At 38.7% G+C, this 24449-nt stretch overlaps 1 protein-coding gene and 1 long non-coding RNA gene across 7 annotated transcripts in view; one reads left to right on the top strand and one right to left on the bottom strand.

Moving 5' to 3' along the window:
- The first annotated feature begins 5795 nt into the window (after window positions 1-5795).
- Window positions 5796-24449, top strand: part of LOC102497198 (uncharacterized) — a 41465-nt gene continuing 22811 nt past the window's right edge. Inside the window, exon 1 of the long non-coding RNA XR_336287.3 lies at window positions 5796-5845. This is a non-coding gene — a long non-coding RNA (uncharacterized LOC102497198). The remainder of the gene's footprint in view (window positions 5846-24449) is intronic.
- The window catches only part of TDRD3 (tudor domain containing 3), a 154123-nt gene continuing 147744 nt past the window's right edge, over window positions 18071-24449 (bottom strand). For 3 of the 6 annotated variants that reach the window (XM_027776610.1, XM_027776609.1, XM_014592405.2), the window contains 2 exons: window positions 22829-22952; window positions 18071-18332 (listed from right to left, as the gene is read on the bottom strand). In XM_027776610.1, the coding sequence (XP_027632411.1) occupies window positions 22836-22952 (117 nt within the window). In that variant the 3' untranslated portion in view covers window positions 18071-18332; window positions 22829-22835. Of the gene's footprint in view, window positions 18333-18417; window positions 18485-22828; window positions 22953-24449 lie in introns of all 6 variants that reach the window. The other 3 variants (XR_001371296.2, XM_014592406.2, XM_014592407.2) reach the window with 3 other exon arrangements.

Below are 24449 nucleotides of genomic sequence, written 5' to 3'. Positions count from 1 at the left end.
ATGCTAGAGAAAAACATCCCTGGGTCATCAAGATGACAAAGGACTTATCTAGTTTTCAAAAGGGCTTCCATACATCTCAAAGAAAGAAAAAAGTACATATAATTACAGGTTTTCTAAAGTAAATGGTCTCAGAAAGAGGAAGGGAGGAGCATCTCTTTCCTTACAGTTGTCAAGGAGAATTAAGCCTCTTATTTTTAATTTTCATTCATTTTCACTTCCCCTTTAGGTATTCTTGGTCTGTGTTTTTAAACTTTCTAGGAGATTCTAATAGAGTTCTGAATGCAGAACGGCCTTTCTGAATATGTCAGTCAGCTGTGAGCATCAAAATCATTTGAGGAAACGGATTAGAATGGACATTCCTGGGGACCAGCAGATGGCATAATGGTTACGTCCCTGGACTCCCACATAATCGACCGTGCAGTAAGTCCCAGACACAGCAGCTTAAAACACACTGGGCATGTGTGTGCCCAAGATCCTGAGAGGAAAATGGAGGAGAAGGAATTGCAGCATGACCATCGCCCCGCCCAGGGTGGGTGGGTGATTTCTTGCTTTCTGTCTCTCTGTCTCTCTCTGTCTCTCTGTGAGAGCATGAGCCCTATAACAAAAATCTCTCAAAAAAAAAAAAAAATTGCACATTCCTGGGCCAGCCAGTGGCTGGCTGGTTAAGGCAACTGGATTCCATATGACTGATTTCATGGTTCAAGTCCTGGCTTGAAAAACACATCAGACACTTGTGCGCACATGCCCAAAATTCCAAGAGGATAATGCAGGAGAAGGGATTGCTGTGTGGCCATTCCCCTTGGGGAGGGGGTAGATTTCTCACTTACACTATCTCTCTCTGTCTCTGGCAAGTATGTGCACCTTATAACATAAACAAAACAAAATAAAAACAATGTATATTCCCAGAACCTGAACTGAGAACTACAGAATCAGAACTTTGGAGGTGATACTGGTAATTGTATTTAAAGAATCCCAAGAGGAGGATGGAGGAGAAGGGACTGCTGCGTGACCATCCCCCTCAGGGAATGATTTCTCGATTTTTCACTTTCTCTCCATCTTTCTGTCTCTCTGGCAAGTACATGCACCCTATAGCAAAAATTTATCTCTTCCAAAGAAAAAAAAAAAAGCAGAATCACTCAGGAGGGTTCTGATGGCTTCTAAAGCTAAGGAATCACTGCCTTAAACCCCAGCACTATTTTTCACATCACATAGGGATACTTGTTCACCAGGGGAGATGTGAAGATATTCCATAGGTCACCCAGACATAAATAGTTTGAAGGAATCATTTTCTAGAACCTCAAATTTCATTTTACCTCTTCCAAAAACTGATCTTCTGAGTATTGCCTGTGACCTTCTCTGCCACTTCTTCCTCTTCCTCCTATCTGTACATGGTTATCTTTCTTGCTCTTCAAAAAAAAAAAAAAAGAAAGAAACGCATTTTTAAAAAGCATCTGTACTGTTTGTTGGACAATTCCCCTACCCCAATTCAATAAGCTTTCATTGAAAATATGTATATTTCAAAACAGGAGAAGAGAAGAAAAGTATAATTCTTAAATATCATGAATCTGAAAATGATCCTTTTTCTGAAAATGATCCTTTCTTCCTGGTTGTCAGTTGGGGTCATGTGTGCAGTACAGATAAGTCAGGAAGAAATAACTCCCAAGAGGGAGGCTTGAAGCAGCTACACAAAGAGAACTTGACTGAGGAGCACTGAAAATGACTTCTTTCATGATGACAATAAACATATGGCAAGGTCTCATCTATTATATCTTAGAATTCAGGAGTGAAGTGTTTGAAAGACAGTTATGATTGTGTTTATTTGATTTGAGGGAAAAATTAAATTAGATGCTTTCTATCCAAACAATCATATTGTTACTTGACTGGTCTGACAATGAGGACTAGCTTTTGCAAACCTATGACAAATCGTAAACAATGTTCAAAAATTGAATGAGCTACATCTACAGCTTCAAGGCTTTGAAGAAATATATACAAATCCACTAGAAGCACAAGCTGGTGGCAGGGTGGTTAAGACATTGGATCTCATGTTGCCAATCATGTAGTTTGAGTCCTGGTGTCTTGAGAGACATGCCAGGCATGTGTGTGCCCACCTAAAATCCTGAGTGAAAGGAGAAATAGTAGAAAAGGGATTGCAATGATCGTTCCTCATGGAGAAGGGAGATGCTTTCTGATTTTCTCTTTTTCTCTCACTCTAGCAAACACATACATTCTCTGGAAAAATTTTAAAAACAGATAAAATATAACCTTATTTTATTTCTTTTTCTTCCTTTACTTTTTTTAATTAAATGTTTTTGCCATAGGGTTTATGCTGTCACCACAGAGAGAGAGTCAGTGAGAGGGAAAGTGAGAAATCACCCCCAGGGGAGATGGCCATGTTACAATCCCTTCTTTTTCGTTTTCCTCCTGGGACTTTGGGCATGTACACACAAGTGCCTGGCATGATTTTCACTTCATACCCCAAATCTTATTTTATTTTATTATTTTATAAAGAATTATTTTATTTATTACTATAATTAAATTTACTACAGGGCATGTGCACTCACCAGAGAGATAGGAAGAGAGAGAAAGAAAGTAAGAAAGGAATTCACCAGGTACAAGACTTGGCCCACAGACAGCCTTGTGGGAGTCCAGTGCCTTAACCACCATGACATCTGCTGGTCCCCCAAATCTGTTTTTCTTAAAGCACAAATTCAAGATGGCAGGAATTATATTCTATGCACCTTATAAATGTCTGATAAATTGACATTTTTTGATGTCAAGTTAAAAGTATTCTAGGGGTTATTTGTTTCGTTTTAATATTTAGAGAGCGTGTGAACAAAATGTTTTAAAAGCGTGGCCATAAAAGACTGAAAGGAGGGGCTGGCAGGTGGCATGGTGGTTAAGGGGCTGGACTCCAACATGGCCCACAGCAGTTCAAGTTCTCTACCTGGTGGCTTGCTTTCTCACTCTCCCTCTCTCTGGTAAAATTAAATAATAAGTAAAATTAAATCAAAAATTCTAAAAAAAAAAAAAAAGAAGAAGAAGAAGAAGATTCGAAGGCTCAAGACCTTAAAAAAAACCTTAGTCACCTATAAGGCACTATAAGGCAATATACTCATATGAGTGAAGACTAGAATGAAGAAGCACAGTCACCATCCCATGGCACTGAGAGCAGCAACAGTTTATTTGTAGTAAGGGTGACAAGCTCTTCAAGTATTCTGCTGAAACCCTAGGAAAATTAGGGTAAAGCCCTATGATCCTGAGGAGAAGCTCAGAAAGGGACAAACAAGGAAACTAGAAAACAAATGCCATAGGAAATGTCCCCATAGTTGAAAAATATTACTAATTCTTAGTAATATGGAATGACTTTTAAGACGTTACCTATTTTATATTATATATATATATATGTATATGTATTTTATATTATATATATATATATGTATACATATACATATATTAAGAGAGATTTTTGCTATAGGGCTCATTCGCTCACCAGAGAGACAGAAAGGGACAGAAAGCAAGAAATCATATCCCAGGAAGTATAGCCACACCACAATCCCTTCTCTGGGTGTTTTGGGCATGTACACGTGCCCAGTGTGAGTTTTAAGCTGCCAGGTCCAGGACTCAAACTGCGATTGATTATATGGGAGTCCAATAACATAAGCATTATGCCATCTTCTGGTCCCCCTGTTTAGTATATTACCTGTCAATTATATACATCTATTAGAATTTCTTTCGACTACAATTAACAATCTTAGGCTCCTTAGGCAAGCTGTACTAGAATTTACTAGGATACTGGGTTATCTCACAGGATCCAAAGGAAGAGATGTCTCTAGATTTGAGAAATAGGCATAAACAGCATTGGTGAAGGGTCCAGGAAATTCTCTTTGCCTCTTCCCTCTGGTTCTGCTTGAGCACTATTTTTTTTTTTTTTATATCATCATAGACTGGCTGGCTGTGTTTCCCTGGTATATGGTTAAATAGTTCCAGAAAGTTCAGAATTTCCTTGTTACAGATCTATTTGGAGAGAAATACAGATTGGCCCACCACGGTCTTTTTCTGGGCCAATGAACCACAGGCAAAAGAACTAGATCACATTTTACATAGCATCATTGTGGTTTTCAAGGTTTTCAGTCACTGGGCATTACATTCATCACTTCCCTTCATCTCATATCAATGCCTTCCAGTCAAAGAATCCCAGAAACACACCTACTATTGAGTCAACGTGGGTCAACTGACTCACTGCAATGAAAAAGACCACATGTCACGGAGAACCGAGGGTGTGAGAAAGGACTTATGATAGGTTTTTAGAAATGTGTATGGGATTTGGGTTTTAACCAAGTTTAGTGAAGACAACAGATCAAGAGATGAATTCCACTGAAACATAGTTTATTATTCAGTTTCCAAAAGGAGGGTGGCATACGACACCATGTAGGAGAGAATATAGAGGTTGTTCACAGACAAGTAGCAAGCAGGAGAACTGTTGAAAAGATTTCATTGTGATTTTCACAGGAAGGAGTGTCAAGGCAATGCATGTGGGCTGACCAGGTTTAGAACTGGCTAATTGCAATAATTTCAGGGGGTCTTGGATATAGTAGCTGCTCCTACTGTCTGATTCCTGGTCCTGGGGCATTTAGGACAGGGTGTTAGTGTCTCACAAGAGTACATGGGCTCCAAATTGGTTAGTTTGCATATGAAAAGCACACTCTAGAGAATCCCTAGCTAACTGGAGGGGGGTAGGAGTGGGCACCAGCCCCTGCCTAGTCAGCAAAGCCTCAGATGTCAAACATAAGATATAGCAATTAGAAAATGTGGTTAATAGAATGGGACTTCAAAGTGTTCATGGAGGGGCTGGATGGTAGTGCATGGAAAAATACAATGCTCTGCAAGGCCGACACATATGGAAAGGTTTAAAGTTTGCACCCAGAGACCTACCTGTGTACATTGGGCACTCATGTGACTATGGCCGAAGCTGGGGGGGATCTCAGCATGAAGAGGGTAACTGTCTCTTTTTTTCTTCTCTTTTTATTGCTCATGGAAAACAAAATTTTAAAATTACATGCGTTCTTTAAAGGACCAGATGGTGGTATAATAATATAACTGGACCTACCATGGGGAAAGTCCTGAGTTCATAGCTTTAGACCACCCTAAGCATGTCAGAAGCATGCCTACATGTTTGTGATCTGGTCCAGCTGAGCTGGGGTTGGATTGTGGTATGAAGATACTATTGGGATGCCTCCCTTTCTCTCTCTCTTGCTCATAGGTGAAATACACTTTTTTAAAAAGCTCATAGAAAATGGAATTAAAGTACAAGTTCATTGTGGTGCAAGAAAATTTGAAATTCATGCACAGTTTTTTATAAAACACATTTCCATGAACTTCTTAAAGACTCCCCTCACATAGTTGGATTTAACTTTGTGTTGGAAAACTTTAGGATGGTTCAAGGAGTGTGGACTTTGCCCAACATTAGGTGTTGTAAGCAGCAGGATAATTCTACCATTGGCTATTTTAGTAATGTTTCTCTGGATAGTGGAAGGGATAAGCAGACCTAATGCTACAATGATTAAAGAAGTAGCAGAAAGTACCATTTAAATTAGCCAGAATAGAGAGACATTTGTTCTTTTCTGTGATTTTTGGACAATATTCTTGTTTTGGTGTGGCTTTTTTTTTTCCTTATTTTGTTTTTTTGATATTCAGATGTAACAATGGAGTAAGTTTTTTTTTTTTCCTTTCTTCTGTGAGATCAGAAGAGAGGGAGTGTAAACCCCCCATAGGGCCCCAATGCCATAATCCACCCTAGCCATCAGCCAGCCGTGCATCATGGTCAACGTCTTCCCTGTGTGCTTAGGTAAGTACTCCTATTATCCCTGTTTCCCAAATGAGGAAACGAGTCACAAAGTCAAGAAGCAGAAGAACCTTGGTTCCCAGCTACTTCATGATTCTACTTCCTCCCTAGCATAAATACTGCAGGAACATAGCACTTCCTTCTGAAACTACGTGGCTAAAGCTAAGGAGAAAACTAATGCTGAAAAGGGGGTGCTAGACAAATAATCCAAACGATGTCCACTATTCTACAAATATGTCTGAGTGGATTAGTAAGTAATTACACCAGTCATTGTTTGTAGTGTTATATTGATAATATAACTAACTTCCTTTTATGATGTCTATAATCTAAGTAAAAAGTAAGATTCAAGAGTTAAAACAAAAACACATGAACCTGGGAAATCTAAACTGAGCAGCTGGACACAACCTTGTTAACTTAAATAGGAACTATTTACCATGAGGATTCTAAGAATTAGGTTTCAAACAGTACAAATGGCAGCCAAAAGGAACAATTCCTGTTGGAATAATCTTTTTATAAGCAGCTTATTTGCAACATATGTTACAATTTTCTTGTACTGAGTTCACTAATTCATGGAAGAAATTATTATAGATGACTAAACTGTAATCTAGCAAGCTCAATATATTTCTACTCATGTTGTCCTTGAACAAGAAAATTACAAATAGCCTGATTTCACTGGGTCTTGGCACTCATAGGCAGGACACAAAAATGACTTCCTAAAACTTTGTAAAGGAATACAAAGAACTTAAGAGATAAGCAGTTATATACTAAGGGTCTTATTTTGTCAATACCACAAAACCATTGAAAAATGATGATGGTTCATGTCAAAATGGAGCACTTCATATAAAATAGATATAAAAATCTCCAATCTTATGACTACCACATGTCTCCGATTCCTCTATTGAGCTTGTGAGTTTGGCATGTTATAAATCCAAAGCAACAGGTTGAGATAAAATAAGCAAACATCCATACACATAATCCTGAATATGAAAAACAGAAGAGTTACAGAAGTATGTAAATACTTCTATGTACGTGTATTTACTTTAGCATTGTTACATCATACAGATCGAATGCATAACTGGTGGAGGAAGAAACTGCTTCAGGTTTAAAAAGTGACAAGTTTAGAAGAATTCAGAGTATGGTAAAAATGCCAAAGCTATGAGCTGTATTTTCCCAAGAGTTTGAAAGTATTTATGAAATTAAAACAAGTACTTATTAAGCAGCAAATTAAGTACTAGAGTTATTTCAGTCAATTCTTAAAAACCACAGGGTAAATACAAAGAAACAAATAGAAAAGTCTCAAATGGGGAAATGTTTCTAATACTTTAGTCCTTTTAAATAAATGCCTGGGAATTCTGATAGATGAAAGAAAGTTTAACAATAGGAAATTCAGGCGCATACACACACATAAAATTCCATGCCACAAGAAGAATTAGTCTTAAAGTCTAAGATGTAATAATACAAACAAAAATAACAATAATCATAACAATTTATTTATTCTCTGAGAATCAAGAGGTTTACAATGATGAATTTAAAACCACTTATCTCTAAAATGGTCATAAATATTAATATTTTAGATATTAAATATTTCCTAATCAAGACAATTATGACATTTTTTCTTTCTGAGAAATTTTTGCAATAGGTCATGTGTGCTCACCAGAGAGACAGAAAGCAAGAAATCTCCCGCCAGATGGGATAATCATGCCATAATCCCATCTCCTCCATTCTCCTCTCAAAATCTTGGGCATTGTACTCACATGTGCTGTTGTGAGTTTTAAGCCACTGGGTCCGGGACATGAACCACAGTCAACCATGTAGGAGTCCAGTGCCTTAACGACCTGCTGACCCTGAGACAGTTATAACTGTTACTATATGGTTACCTAAATCCAGTGAGAAGCGGAAGGTTATAACACAACTTTTATTGAATCCAGCAGTAATGTCCCATTTTCTTTCTTTTTAAAAAAATTTTTTAACACATTCAGTCACTGTATAACATTAGTTTGCAAAATAAATTTTCCCAGTGTGACTACACTGTATTGCGGCGTGACCATCCCCCCTGGGGGGTGATTTTTCGCTTTCTGTCTCTATGTCTCTCTCTGGCGAGCGCACGCGCCCTACAGTGAAAAGCTCTCAAAAAAAAATTTTTTTAACACATTCATTCACTGTATAACATTAGTTTGCAAAATGAATTTTCCCAGTGTGCTACACTGTATATTATTAGTCCAGTTAAAGCATTTTCATACACGATATCAACAGGTAATTTTCCATTTTTGTGTCCCTTAAGAGTTTTGCTTCTTTTTACCCTTGATGTCCCACTTTATTTCAATAAGAGCAAAAAAAGCCCACACTGGATTCATAATTGCTTTTTTTTTTTAAAAAAAAAAGCAACTTTAAAACTGGCATGCAGAAAAGTGTGGATCTTTAAAAGACATGATTTGATAAATTTGGGCATATACGCTTGTGAAATCATCACCACAATCAGGATAATGAACATATATGCTCCAGGAAGTTTCCTCATGTCCTTTATAATTTCTCCCTGCCATCCCTCCCTCCTTAGGCAACTACTCATTGATCTGGTTTCTGTCGCCATGCATTGCTTTGCATTCCCTATAAATGTAATCGCCTCCCTCCTCAGGGTTCAGGCCTGCTTTACTCAGCATAATTATTCTGAGATCTATCCATGTTGTTGCATGTATCAGTGGTTCGTATGCTTTATTGCTGAGTGGTAATTCACTTATGGATATACCTATTTGTTTATGCTTTCACATGTTAATGAACATTTGTTTTTTTCCTAGTTCAGGGCTATTATAAATAGATACTATGAACACTAGTGTAGGAATCTAAATATGGACATGCCTTTTCATTTATCATGAGTAAAGAATTAGGAGTGGAATTACTGAATCACATAATAGGCTTATGTTTGACTTTTTAAGAATCTGTCAAACTCTTTCCAGTATGTATCATCTTATATCCCCACCAACAGTGTTTAAGCATTCCAGTTCCTCCACGTCCTCACCAATCCCAGGTAGTTAATAGGTTAATTGTAGTTAATAGGTGGGTACTTGTTACCTATTATATGTTTAATTTGTATTTCCATAATAACTAATGGTGGTGACCATCTTTTCATGTGCTATTTGCCATCTTTATGTCTTCTTTGGTGTGTTGGGAGAAAGAATCAAGGAAAGTCATAACGACAAAGAGTCAGGAGGCTATAAAGGAACGGAATTTGGTATGTCTCAAGCTGCTGCTTGAGATATAAACCTTGGTTACCTTCACCCTTTGGCTACAGGCACCTGGAATGACTAGGTAATTACATTGTGTCCTGAAGCTCAATATATGCATCAAGATGTTACCTGACTCTTGTTTTATGGGTCTTTTATCTTCATCTTCCACTGGTCATATAGTCTTCATAGTCCTTGCTTGTTCACAGACTCAGTCGAAGTTTCGATGGTAATTTCATTTACCCTGCAGTGATGTAAAGCTTTTTGTCTATATGAACTCCCAATTTTCAAACATCTCTAGAGCATTCCTTTGGATTTGTGTCTCCCAAATTACAATTCCTAAGACCTCACAGTTCTTTGTTCTTTATAGATTCAGTGTTTGAACTGATCAACACTGGTCAACTGTTTGACTCTCCATACCATTTTAAAATTGAGTTGCTTTCTCATTGAGTTTGAAAGTTATTTATTTCCTCTGAGAGAAAGTGAGAGAAAGAGAGTACATCCAACAGGTTCTCCATGACACAACCTACCTCCAGTCCCGGCAGGCCCAGATCACCTGATGTGCTCAGGACATAACTCAGGACCTTTCCCATGTCAATTCAGTTGTGTTACTGTTACACCACCACCAGGTTCTAAGTCTTTACGTATTCTGTATACAAGTTCTTCATCAGATATTCAAACATTTGTGAATATTTTTTCCTAGTCTGTAGCTTGTCTTTTCATTCCCTTTGCAGTGCTTTTGAGAAGCAGAAGTTCTTAATTTTCACTAAGTACAGTTTTTAAATTTGTTCTTTTATGGACAATGTTTTTGGTGTCATATCTAAGAAGTCCTGATTTACCCAGGCTCGTGAAGGATTTCTGTTTTCTTCCAGATGTTTTATAGTTCTAGATATTACATTTAGGTCTATCAATCATTTTTCTAGTGTTTTGTTCCATAAAATCTACTTACCTTGTCTTTGCTAAACTCACACTTCCTTCTCTCAACTTCAGTACTGACTGGCACTGTTTATATATTTTCCCTCCTTATCCACAACCTTTTCCCAGGGAGTAATCTGGGCTAACTGTAAGGGTTGTCTAATTTTCTTCCCACCTCTCAAGAGTCACTATACCTTATTGCCTGGTGTCCGATGTCTTGAGTTCCAACGTCTCGTGTATTTTGTCTAGTTCTTCAACTGTTTCAGGCAGGAAGGTAAATCCATCCCCTGTTGTTCTAACCATACATGGAAGCCCTGTAAACTTTTGAACTTTAGCAAAATTGCCTTCCTTTAGTGGTGAAAGGAGAGTTTGCCGCCTGAAGTTAGAACATGTTACCACATTCCTCTAAATTGTGTTCTTTTCTCGTAAACTCCAAACCATGTAATAGCCTTTGACAATTATGGATATTTCTGTACCCTTTGAACTAGCTGACACAAAAACTTGTACTAGTAAAGGTTTAACCTATCCTTTTCTGAGGGTCCTTTTCCTTACTACAGTTTATTTACTTACTTACTTACTTATTTATTTATTTTTATGACTTAGACCCTGTGAGATGAGCATCTAGCATCTCATAGCCTTTTGTGAATGTCTCATTGAGTTTGGCCCCAGTAGACTGAATAGAGTAAGTAAGTACATTACTTCAGTTAAGGCCATCTGAATTTGAAATAAAATATGCCATAATTTGCGCCACCCTAGATTATATAATATACATTTGACAATACCAGCAAAACAACATTTTTGAGCTATTTGAATTCTCTTGTGGGTTTAACTATGGCTATAAAATAAACTGTGTTTTAGAAAAGAGCATAGGTAGAAAAATAAGCAAAGAAATAAGAAAGGAGTCACCATGGGACCAGAAAAATCCATGTACTATCCAAAGGCCATTTCTGTAGATTAAACCTCTGGAGAGATCTCTTAGCAAGGGGTTCTACATGATTTCCACATCTTGGAGCGGCTGGGGGTCTTCCACTATGCAGATGGCCTTTCTTAGAGAATAGATCTGAAAGACCCCCTCTGTTTTGTTTTTTTTGTTGTTGTTGTTTGTTCGTTTTTGTAGAGGTTTTTGCTATAGGGCATGTGTGCTCACCAGAGAGACAGAGAGAGACAGAGAGACAGAAAGCGAGAAATCACCCCCCAGAGGGGATGGCCATGCCGCAATCCCTTCTCTTCCATTCTCCTCTCGGGATCTTGGACGCACCTGGCGTGAGTTTAAGCCACCAGGTCCAGGACTCAAACTGCAGTCGACTACACAGGAGTCCAGAGACATAGCCATTATGCCAACTGCTGGTCCCCCCTCTCTGTTTTCAAGTATTTCCCTAAAAGCCCTTTCCATTATTGATAATTCTTAGTTTCACTTTTTATTTCCCCTTGGCCAATGGGTTTCTGGGACCTCAGTAACCTGTCAAGAGAAAGCTTCATCCTCTTGTAGACAGAACTAATATTTATAATGAGCTTCCTGTAAGCCCCACATTCTTCGAATAATCCCAGCCTCTCTCTGTGTTTCTGTAGCTTGGGAGAATCCTGCATCTTTTGTGGCAGGAACTGTGCTACTGGTGCTTTTCATACCGATATTCTCAAAGGCTGAAAGGAAAGTGTGCCAAGTGTGCCTCTTTATCAGCCTTGCCATTTCTCAGATTTTGAAGCAAACAGTGTTGCTTCTGGAAAGAGGGCCCAAATATCTTTCTCACAGACCTCTCTGACCAAACAGTTGTGACCTGATCTTCTTTTGACAAATCAGGCAAAGAAAAGGGAACAAGACTGAGCTCTTGAGGGTGGCCTCACCAACCCTGTACTCTGAAGTCATGCCCACCTTGACATGAACCCCATGACTCCAAACAAGCTGGCATCCCTCCTAGTGCTGGATATCACGGGGCCATGAACTGCCTGCTCATCAGTTCTCCCAGAGCCAGGGCTACCCTGCTTTGCATTGATATTTTTCAGACACAAACCGGCACTGAGCAGCAGAGGCTCCACTTATACCCTAACCCTATAAAAAGACCTGTGCCAGAGTATCTGGACTCTATTCCTCTGGTTAAACACCTACGTCTCTTGCCTGAACTTTCTCCTTCCAATTGTATGCAAACTATATGACACAAAACCTCCTATGGTTAACAAAACCATTGAGCTGGCCCTGTTCTCTTATTTATATAAAACCATTTTGATATCTGTGGGTTTCTACTTTATGGAAACATATTATGTTGTCTAAATGAACATTTTTATCTTCAGTATTTTACCTAATACAGTGTTATTGGAATGGGAGAGAGAGAAGAATAAGTATGCCAGCATGTTTTTTACTTCTGAAAAGCAGCACGTATGGCTACTCCCTTTCCTCTCAAAAGGGACAAATAGATGGGACGTAGTAAAAGTTTTCCAAGGCATGCACTGACACCCTAACTTGCTCACTAATGGGACTAGATTTTGTGGTTAGGGTTGGGAAGGCTGATGGCCATTCTAGCCTGGTCACATAGAGCATATTTCTTAGCTCTGGTGTTATGCTTCCTTTCTTTGTTCTTTCTACAATTAATCCTTAGAGTGAACTGAATTAGGCATGGCGTTAGCCATGAAGTGTTTGTTAAGAATCACAAAGAAAGGCCTGTGAGTGAAGTAACTGTATAGAAATGGGAAAAAATAGCATGAGGTTGGAGGTGTTGTCATTATAGTCTAAGCCTAGAAGGTTGAGTAAACTACAGACTCTTCATTTAGCAGAACAGTCTTCCAAGAGTCTTAGTCCTATAAAGTCAAACCTTAATTAAAAAAAGAGAAAGGGGCAAACTGGTGGTATGGAGGTTAAGACAGCTGGCTTCCACATGGCTGACAGGGCAGTTTGAGTCCCAACCTGGTGGCCTGAAAAACATACCGGGCCTATGTATGTGCATGCCCAAACTCTTAGGAGGGAAGATAGAGGAGAAAGGATTGCAGTGTGATCATCACCCATGGGGGATGCTTTCTCACTTTCCCTTCTCTGTCTCTCTCTAGTGAGTGAGTGCACATACCCTGTGGCAAATTGAAAAAGAAAGAAAAGAAAAGAAAAGAAAAGAAAAGAAAAGAAAAGAAAAGAAAAGAAAAGAAAAGAAAAGAGAAGAGAAGAGAAGAGAAGAGAAGAGAAGAGAAGAGAAGAGAAGAGAAAGGGAGGGAGGTAAAGGAAGGAAGGAAGGAAAAAAGGAAGGGAGGGAGGGAGGGAGGGAGGAAGGAAGGAAGGAAGGAAGGAAGAAAGAAAGAAAGAAAAAAGAAAGAAAAAGAAAAAGAAAGTGAAAGAAGGAAAGAAGGAAGGAGGGAAGGGAGGAAGGGAAGGGAGAGAGGAAGGGAGGAAGGGAGAAAGGGAGGAAAGAAGGAAGGAAGGAAGGAAGGAAGGAAGGAAGGAAGGAAGGCAGGCAGGCAGACAGACAGACAGACAAGAAAGAAAAGAATTAAAAGAGGGAGGAAAAAGGAGAGGGTGAGATGAAGAAGAGAGAAGGGGAGGAGGGAGAAAAAATGGGAGGGGAATTAATGAGAATCTTCTGGCCAAAATTGACAAAATTTGGTATTTTAATTAGAAGGAGAGGACTTTAGGCAACTCTCAGAACTTATTAGCTTTCAGATTTTCTTTATTAGCTGACAGTTGTTTCTACAATCCTTTTTATTTTTTGAGGTATTTACTATAGAGCATGTGCACTCACCAGAGAGACACAGGAAGAAATTCTGAGGAGAGTGAGAAATCACCCCCCAAGGAGGGATGGTCATGCCACACTTTTTTCTTCTCTATTCTCCTCTGGAGATTTTGGGCATGTGTGTGCGCGCACACACACACACACACACACACACACACACACACAGTGTGTGCCCAGTGCAATTTTCAAGCCACTGGGTCTGGGACAAGAACCATGGTCAGCCATGCGGAAGTCCAGTATCTTAAGCACCATGGCACCTGCTGGCCCTTTACAATATCCTAGTAAGTGCAACGGCTATGCGGTGAGAAAGAAGTAGCAGTACGAAACATCCTTTAAGTTGAGGTCTACGTCGAGGACGTGTCAATAGCTTGGAGATTCAACTTTAGATGCTTCACACACTCATGGACCAGATGTAAAAAAAAATTGATAAAATTTAAAACATTTTTTAAAAATAGAGAATAGAATGTAATATAATAAAAGTAAAAATTGATAAAATTTAAATGATCAGTTACAATAGATCAGCAAAAATAAAAGTCAGTGAAAATATATTAAAGAAATAATATGGACTGATCACAATAGTGCAATGGTTGAACCCTATGCACTGCGGGCCAGATCTCATATGGCTGACCATGGTCTGAATCCCAGCCCCAGCAGCTCAAAAAAACATGCCATGTCCAAGTGTGCACACGACTGAAATCCTGATGAAACAGAGGAAAAAGAACTGTGGTGTGGGGACCAGAAAATGGCATAACGGTTACATTGCTAGACTCCCAAGTAGTCAACTGCGGTTTGAAACCTGAACCTGGTGGCTTAGAACTCACTCGCATAGTATGCCCAAAATTCCAAGAGGAGACGGGAGGAGAAGGGATTGCAGCATGGCCATCCCCCCAAACTCCCAGGATGATTTCTTGCATTCTGTTTCTCTGTCTCTCTCTGGCAAGTGCATATGCCCTCCACCAAAAATAACTCTAAAAAAAAAAAAGGATTGTGGTGTCACCAGGTCCCCATTGAAAGGTGCCTTCTCTCTCTCAATCTGGTGAACCCATGTGACCTCTGGCAATTAAAATTTTTTTAAAAATATGTTTATAATAAAGAAATAAAAGTAAAATGAAAAAGATAATATGCAATTTTTTGTTTTGTTTTGTTTTTGGAGAGGTTTTGCTATAGGGTGCATGTGCTTGCCAAAAAGACAGAGAGAGACAGAGAGAGACAGAAAGCGAGAAATCATCCCCCAGGGGGATGGGCATGCCACGATATCTTCTCCTCCATTCTTCTCTCAGGATTTTGGGCACACATGCACACACGCCTGGCGTGAGTTTAAGCCACCGGGTCCAAGACTCAAACCATGGTCGGCTACATGGTAATCCAGCAACATAGGCATTACTCCAACTGCTGATCCCAGATAATATGCAATTATTAAAATAAATTGATAAAAGGAGCTAGATAATGAGCCTTTGAAATGTGAGGAAATATTGGTTTTCTTTATAATATACTGTACTGCCTAAAACAGTACTCAGAAAATATTTACTAAACAAATAAATAAACATTCATTTTTGAACTATAATAAAAATCACTTTTATTTTTAAAAAAGAAGATGTAAAACTTCAAGCTAAAAACATAAATATGGAAAATGAAAGAAAAAGCAGGAGCTTGAAACAAGGAGAGAGAAAAGAGAGTAAGGGGTACGGGGTGGGAGGAAGGGGCCATGATGAGGCCCGATCTGTCATGGAACTAGGAGAGAAAACAAAGGAAAGCATCATACTTCAAAGCAAGGACAAATTCTAAAACACACCTAAGGTGCTAATTAAAATAACAGAATAGATCCACAATAAAACCAACAGAAAACTAAAAGATAGGAAGGGAAAAGAGGGAAGAGAAACAGCTTTCTTGCAGACACTCCTGAAATGTGGAGTGCTAACTGTCCTCCTTAGGGGAACTTCCTGTAGTTTGTTAGCTTTGAACTCTGGCTTTAACATGCCACTTTGTGACCTGCGGTAAATAAGGACACCAGCTACTTCAGCTGGAGAACAGAGCTAGCAAGGCATATCTCACAGAGCTGTGGGGAGGACTACAAAAGATAATGAGTGAAAAATGTTTAGCAAAGTGCTAGGCTCATAGGAAATCCTTGGTGAATAATAACGATTATTTTTTGCCACTTTTCCCATATGCATCTCCTAGCCTGCAGCTTGTTACTAAAGAATAATAAAAAGCCACAGTGAAGCTTAGCCATATATATCTTGCTTTGTCTGAAATGGACTCCTACCCTCAGAAGGAGACACCAATAATCAGAAAAACAAATAGGCTGGCTTTACTTGCTGTCCAATTTAAAATTTTCTAGATGTCTTCAAGACAAATCATATACAAGGGGACTTTGAAAGCTTGTCCAAAAATGGAATTAAAATATGAGTTTATTTTGGCACAAAAAAATGAAATCCAGGCACAATTTTTTCATAATACATATTCCATGAACTTTTTGACAACCCCACCCCAAATATGTGTCTCTCATGTGTTACCAAATAGAACCATTCTTAGAGACTGTTGAGTAATAATAGTAACCACTAACCAACCCTAGCACCATCTATTGAGAAACTTAAAATACTGTTTGAGGTATTATTGTCTCCATCTAACAAACACGTACAGAGAACCAGTACTTTAAACTACTCTAAATATTCTTCCGCCTCTTCTTTTGTTGACTCATCACTGTCAAACTCATCAGAACAATTATGAGCCTTCCTCTGGTTCTCAATGTAGGATACACTTTAAAAACCTTGGGGCTCTAATGCCCAGACCCACCTCAGAACTCCTAGTTGGTTTGATTAGCACAGCAAGGGCAAAAACAAAAGCACAAAGAACCATACACTGCTAGTTCAGTCTACTGTCAACCATGGGCTAATAAATAACAACTAAGAATTAATAGACTCTAAGTGAATGTCTAAGGTCCTCCTTTAAAGTAAACTACCATATATTGTAATAGACTCTAAGTGAATGTCTAAGGTCCTCTCCTTTAAAGCAAACTACCATATATTTTCAATTATTTTGGTCAGAGCATTCTCTTTCTCTCTTTTCCTCCCTTCCCTCCAGCCTCCCCTCCATTTCATTTTTCTTCTTCCTTCCTTCCTCTCTCCCCTCTTTCTTCTCATTCTTTCTTTCCTTTCTTTCTTTCTTTTTTTTTTTTTTTAAATTTTTGCCATAGGACACATATACTCACCACAGAGTCAGAGAAAGAGAAAAAAGGAAAGTGAAGAATCACCCCCCGGGAAGATGGCCCCTTCTCCATTCTCCTCCTGGGAGGCACGAGTGCACACAAGTCCGGTGTGAGTTTCAAGCCACTCAGCCTGGGATTCAAACCATGGCTGGCAATGTGGGAGTCCAGTATCTTAAGTACTGTGCTATCTGCTGGACCTCTCGTTCTTTCTTTTTAAATGTTCACTTTTGGCATCAACAGACTGAAACTATAGGAAGACTATCTTTGCCCACTACACGAAGAGCACATAGTTCAGACAATGGGTTTACTGTCACGGACATTCTGGCTGCTTCATCTACATCTTATCCCTCTCCTCTTGGCAAGCATCCTGACTTTCGGGTGCATATCTTCTGCTTCCAATCAACCTCCAATAAGCACCCCACTTCTAAGCCTGGGCACTTCGGCCAAGTCCAAAATAATCCATAGACCCTGCTGGGGTTACTTGTTCATAAGTAGAAGTGATCCAGGAAAGATAAATGTGGCCTAATGAAGAAAGCTTTTTCTCTCTTTTGAGTGCACTTTTGGGAAAGGTCCCAAGTTCACTCTGGGCTTAGTAGCTCTGGGAATTGTTGGAAATCATCTTGTTACCACATGAAGCAACGGGCTGTATAATGAGACTGATTCCGGAGAAAGCAGAAATGAAGGATGCAGAACATCAGTCTTCATGACATTTCTGAATCACTGAATTATACCAATCCTGAAATTTACTACATTTCTGGCAGTGACATGAGCCAGTCAATTCCCTTATTAGTTAAGCTACTTTGAAATGGGTTTTCTGTTACCTATAACCAGATACATCCTGAAAGATACACTGCATGTTTCATAAGAAAGGGAGTACCTGTTGTTTTGTTTTTAAGTTGAACTACATTTGAAAAAGCTAATGCTAAAAATGACATATTCAAATTTTCAACACTTCTTGCTGTCATATTTAGTAGCTATTACCATGCTAAGAAATGCTATTTGGTTTTAGGTTATTTTTGCAAGAACTGTGGCAAGCTGTGTAAGTCAGTTTATTCTGTAATTATAGGGGGAGGCATCACTATGCTGTAATTGCTACTCTATGGAAGGCAATTAGTATGGGGTTAATATAAGATGAATAAGAAAGATAACATTAGGCAAATAAAACATACAGTAAAACAATGTATATAATAGCGCAATGGTTTTATTGATGGCAGAAGAAAAAAGTCTTCCTTTCGCTTGTTAAGTCTTCCTTTTGCTTTACTTAACTCAGTACTTTTTCCTACTCTTTGTGAAGGTTGACTCTTTTCTTTCCCCTAAAGGCTTCTTTTTCTTTCTTCAAATAATGATATCCTCCATGGCTGCATCTATACTGAAGGGAAAGTAGAGAGTCGATCAACAGGATTTGAGCAGCATGTTTCCATCAAGGCTCCTTTCTTGACAAAACTCTATTTAAAAAAGGAAGAAAATTAGATTGGACCCCTAAATTAACTCTTCCACACTTTGTCAAGACACACTTTCGCTGAGACTTACCTATCAATGTGCAGTGTTTTTATACATAGAATAGGTTGAATACAGCTGTCAAACTCGTAAACAGTCTCTATAAAGCATTATGTAAAGAGAAAACAAAATTTTAAACTTTTTTTTAGGAAGCCTTAAAGTACATCTCTGCCACTGTTAGGCCCTTTATTGCCAATGTATTGATTTCATGAATTTGGTTAACTGAATACTTTTTAACAGAGAACTACCTTAAAAAGGATGTAGTCTGCCACTGAAGTTCTTCTACCCCCATCTTCCCCATCTCCACTTCCTCTCCGAACATTTCTGAGTTGGGTTTGTCCACACAATAACTTAGATTGGTCTGTCACTGCCCCTGGCTGCTCCCCATCTTTATAGGGAACTACGCTAGTTGAAACCACTTTGGGCAGTGATAACAGAAGGAGCTGAGATGAACGAGGAGAAACTTATTTAATCCAGTTCTATTTCAGCTTCATGCATGCAAGAGTGGTTGGGCAGGGACTGATGGATAGAGTCCCCACGACTGCATACAAACAGCTCGTAAGTCTTCCAAAGTAAACAGTCGCCTGCTTGGAAAATGAAGAGCTTGGGGCATCATTATCCTCACATGCTGCCAGTCCTGCTGGCATCGTGGGGTTCTGTAACATCTATGTTTACGGTGATCACTTCTCTGACTGGAAAAGAGAACTGAAAAATTCTAGAAAGGGATGCTGGACCAGATTGTGTTAAGGAAGAAAAATTTTGAAAGTGCATCTTATTAACTAAAAATGGTGTTTAAAAACTAGACTTTGCAAATAACCAAAGTCATGGTACTTATGTAGTAATCTATGCTTAGCTATTGGTTTTAAAGTTTCAGGCTTATGTGAGAAACTGTGAAAATCACACTTTCATCAAACAAAGAAAAAACTAGGAATGGAGTTCAGAGTGAGTCAACATTTATTAAATGGCTGTCCATGCTGAGCCTCAACCTCTAAGGCTCCAGGCAGCTTCTTGCTGATTTGGCTCACATACTCTGACTACACAGATCCATCATATCTCTCTTTTCACAGCAGGACACACAACTCAAACCACTCTTCAAATGGACTAGTGCGATAGCTTCACACATTCTTTCTCTCCTGTTGTTATATTCCACCCTACAACAAACAGCAGTATTTCTTAAGCGTAATTTTGATCAGATCACCCTCTTGCACAGAAATTCCTGCTATCACAGAACACATCAAATGCAAATTCTTAAGGTACCTGAAGCCACACTGTACTGTCACTATCAATAAATATTTTTGCCACCCATTGTTTTGGTTCACACTCTCTATTATACCCACTGAGAGTCCCTTGTCTAGATGCTACTTCTTCCCCATTTTAAGCTTCCTTTTGCCTCTACATTGTCTTCAGAGGACTCTTCTACCATATAGAGCTTAAAATTCATGTGCTGCTCCTACTAATTAGTATCTTGTTCCCAGCCACATCCAATCAGAAATTGCTCCAAATGCACAGTTTTGCTCAGTTTCACTCATTGATGAACTGTACATAATTTTTCTATTCTCTATCTGCTCATTTTTCCAAGGTGTCTATAACAATTATGACACTTGAAGTTTGGATTTTTGTGTTCTGTGTCCCCTCAAGCCTCAATAGGACCTGCCACCATTTCTCAGATGTGCAGCTACATGCCCACAGTAATCCCTGAGACTGCCTTGTTCACCTAATCCAACTTCCAGGAATCTCCTGCTTCATAAGTCTCTGATACTGTCTTTAGTACTAGGCTCAAATAAAATTCAATTCTCTCCCCACACTGGGTAAATGGGTGTGTGTGGGGGATGGGGATGGTGGCTTTTAAAAATATTTTTTGGAATATTCAAAGTGTTTAAGTAATTTGGAATATGCAAATTACTTAAACACTTACCAAACAGAGACTCTATGCCATTCATTATCTAGCAAAGGACCCAAAACACCAAAAGTAAATCTACAACTATGAAACAAAGCTTTTTTTTTTTTTTTTTGAGAGAGGTTTTTGCTATAGGGCGCATGCACTCACCAGAAAGACAGAGAGACAGAAAGCGAGAAATCACCCCCCAGGAGGGATGGCCATGCTGCAATCCCTTCTCCATTCTCCTGTCGGGATCTTGGGCACGCATGTACACACGCCCGGCGTGAGTTTAAGCCACCAGGTCTGGGACTCGAACCATGGTCAACTACATGGGAGTCCAGAGACATAGCCATTATGCTAACTGCTGGTCCTGAAACAAAGCTTTTTTTTGGGGGGGAAGGTTTTTGCTATAGGGCACATGCGCTCGCCAGACAGAGAGAGAGAGAGAGACAGAGAGATAGAAAGCGAGAAATCACCCCCCAGGGGGGATGGCCATGCCGCAATCCCTTCTCCTCCATTTTCCTCTCAGGATCTTGGGCACGCATGCACTCGTGCCCAGCGTGAGTTTAAGCCACCGGGTCCAGGACTCGAACTGCAGTCGACTATGTGGGAGTCCAGTGACATAACCATTATGCTAACTGCTGGTCCCCTGGAAACAAAGCTTTTTAAAAGTGATACAGAGAGCCAGCTCTGTGCCTAGTGGTTAAAAGAGCCAGATCCCACAGACTATGGTCTAAATTCCATCGTTGGTGGCTTGAAAAACCCACCAGGCACATGTGCTTGCAAGGCCAAAATCCCTACAGGATGGAACAACACAGAAGGGATTGCAGTGCGGTGTGACTACACGCTGTTAGGGGGTGCTGTCTCCCTTTCCTGCTCTATGTCTCTCAGGCAAGCACAAATACATCTGGCAATTAAAAGGGGGAAAAAGGAAGAAAATGAAAACTGTGATAACAGAAAACAACTTAAATGTTTCTCACTCTCACTCTGAATAATGTTAGGTAAAAAACCTTTAGAAAAAATTCAGCAGATATCAGAATTCATGCTTACATTTGCTGGAAGTCAAATAACTGTTTATAATTTATATTTTCTTTTTAGACATTTAAATAAGTAGAAACTAGAAATGAGGAAATGTGATAGAACTTCAAAAAGTTTATAAAAAAAACTGAATTAAAGTACAAGTTTATTTTGGTGCAAAAAAAGTCAGAAATCCAAGCATAGTGTTTTTCTTAAGAGGCATTTTCTATATGTTTGTTTGTTTGTTTTGAGTTTTTGCTATAAGGTGCATGTGCCTGCCAAACAGAGGCAAAGAGGGATTTTTTAAGAAAGTGCAAAAGCAACCCCCAGAGGGTGACCACTCTGTAATCCCTTTTCCATTCTCCTCTCAGGAGTTTGGGTATGCATACACACGCACCTGACATGTTTTTTTGTTTGTTTGTTTTAAGAGGTTTTGGTCATAGGGCACATGCATTCACCAGAGAAGAGAGAGACAGAGACAGAGACAGTGAGAGGGAAAGTGAGAAATCGACTGCCAAGGGGGATGAACATGCAGCAATCTCTTCTCCTTCATTATCCTCTGGGATCTTGAGCACATATGAACACGCATCCAGAGTGATTTTTAAAGCCACCAGGCCCAAGACTCAAACTGCAGTGGTCATGTGGGAGTCCAGCAACATAAGCACTACACCATCTGATGGTCCCATGCCTGGCATGTTTTTCAAGCTGCAGGATCTAGGACTTGAATCATGCAGTCGGCTATGCGGGATCTAAGCACCTTAACCTCCACACTTCCTGCTAGCCCAAAGATGATTTTCTGATAGCACTCTATGAAATTAAAATTAAAGCTTTGGGAATGATAGCGTATGGGTCAGAAAGCACATTTCAATTAATAATCATGTTGTTGCCACCCAATTCCTTAAGATATACTATGAAACATTTTCTTAAGAAAAAAATTGAAATTAAATAAACAACAAAAAATAAACTTAATTTTTCAGATTGGTGATTATCTGGTCCTTTGTTTACATTTACATTTTTTAAAAAAATTTTTAGACTTTTACCACAGAGCATGTGCATTTGCCAGAGAAAAACAGAGAGGAAAAATGAGAAATCATGCTATAATCCCTTCTCCTCCATTGCACCTCTGGATTTTAAGCATGCATGCACATGTGCCTGGTGGAGTTTTAATCTACCAGGACTGGAACTTGGAACAGTGGTCAGCCATGTGGGAGTCCAGCATTTTAACCACTACGCCACCTGCTGGCCACTCTTTCATCTCCTTTTTGCTTTCAAATTTATAGTTGTTACACAGATTCAACACTTCCAATAAAAAAGTAGATAAAGGAAAAAACAGGAGACTAGGAACAGCATTTCTGAGGAAAAATTTGATAGAAAAGTAGTGTATAACTATGGTATAATCTTAAATACTTTATAATTCAACATAGCTTTAAAAAAATCTCTTTTTTCCCAGTGTTTATCATTGAGAAATGTCAGTTATCTACAAGTTTCATATTTGACATAAATTGCTCCTCTCTTTATATTAAAACCACTTCACAACATCAGCATTACCTTTTTATCAGTTCCGAGCCCGGGGAGGTTGATAAAATTGCTGGGTTGGCCGAGTCGATCGTCTTGGCTGACCATCACCTCCTCTACGGAACTCAAGGGTTTGGTCGTAGGTGCCTTCTTCCTCCTATTTGCAAAGAGTAGTGATTTTACATGTTCAAGTTAAATCAAAATTTTCTAAGTTGAATATACTTTATGGCCCCCATTTTAATACACCCTCTTAAACTGCCCTGAGAGTCACATCTGTCAATTTTTATAACAGAGGTAAGGGGAAGAAAAAGAAAAAAAAAAGGCAGGGACATTGTTAAAATTCCTTTGGTCCTTGGTAATAGAAGAATGTAATCTATATTGGTAAGGTTAGATTCTAATCTATTTGTAGAAAAGGAAACTATTTCCAAATAATAACATGATGATCTCTTCAAATGACACAATGTGGTGAGAACATAGAAAAACAAGCATCATAATAACAATCTCCTTGAATATTGGGGCTTCTAAATATTTCTAGGTTTTTATCATGGAATGGCATTTTGGAGGACATGGAAAAGTGGTTGAAGAGCCAGAGAACGTTCAACAGCATTTGTCCTCATCTGATGAAACCTCCAACATCTTTAAGTAACTTAGAGACAGGAAAAAAATAATAGGTTGGAATGTGGGGAGGGGAAGTGTGAAAGGATGGTACAATTCACATATTAAGAAAGCTTCATGCAATACAGAGAAATCACCACAGTAAGACTCAAATTGTTTTATTCTAATTCTCTTTCTTACTGTGGGAGTAGATCTGCTAGCTCAAGGAGTAGCATGGGGAAATTAGGATAAGCAGATTAAACAGCAGAAAGAGTACAGTTAATTATAACATTTGAAAAGGTCTTAGAAGCAACAAAATGTAGCCAAAAGACACACTGGTTTCTTACTGAGTGCTGCCACCCTGTTATTTTAGTGTTCTGGAATTAATACAGCTATGAAATATGTGCCCTGTTAGAGACAAAATAATTGGCTCAGTTATGTTTATTAAAGAGATAGCATCTTTTTCACTAAGTATAGTTTAACTTCCAATGGAATTATCAGAGTACAATAATTTGCATTACTTTGGAAATTTATCCAATTTCTTACTCCTCATCACTTTATCTTTGAATCTTCTTTTCTAAAAGATTGCTTTCCTTGACTCTATCACTAACAAAAATTTGATGAAAGATTGAGTCTATTTTTTAAAATTTTTACTAATCCAATTCTTTGAATTTTGCCTAATGGAAACAGAGAGATGCAAAGATAATCTGATCAAATCCTATTATTTAGCGATCAAAGTTTATATTTGACACAAAAATAACTCATTTTCCACAATATTCTTAAAAAGAACCATCATTTCCACTTTACATAAAGGATACTAAAGCCCCCAAAACTCTATGACTTTACCCTAGTACATCTAAGACAAATGTGGGGTTTGAGTTCAAGCACTGCTATTTAAATCTTTAAATCTCAGTCCGCATGTAAAAGAAATAAGCCAATACAAAAAACTTAATGACCATTTTTAAGCAACCTATCATTATCAATATAAAAGAATGGAGAAATATGACAATATATCTGGAATAATTCAATAGCTATGTTTTAGATACAAGCTTCAGTTGAG

The sequence above is a fragment of the Tupaia chinensis genome, unplaced genomic scaffold (assembly GCF_000334495.1).
Source record: "Tupaia chinensis unplaced genomic scaffold, TupChi_1.0 Scaffold000686_1, whole genome shotgun sequence".
NCBI classification, from domain to species: Eukaryota; Metazoa; Chordata; class Mammalia; order Scandentia; family Tupaiidae; genus Tupaia; species Tupaia belangeri.
Note: the sequence above shows the minus strand (reverse complement) of the source record. Positions and strands in the feature narration are given on the sequence as shown.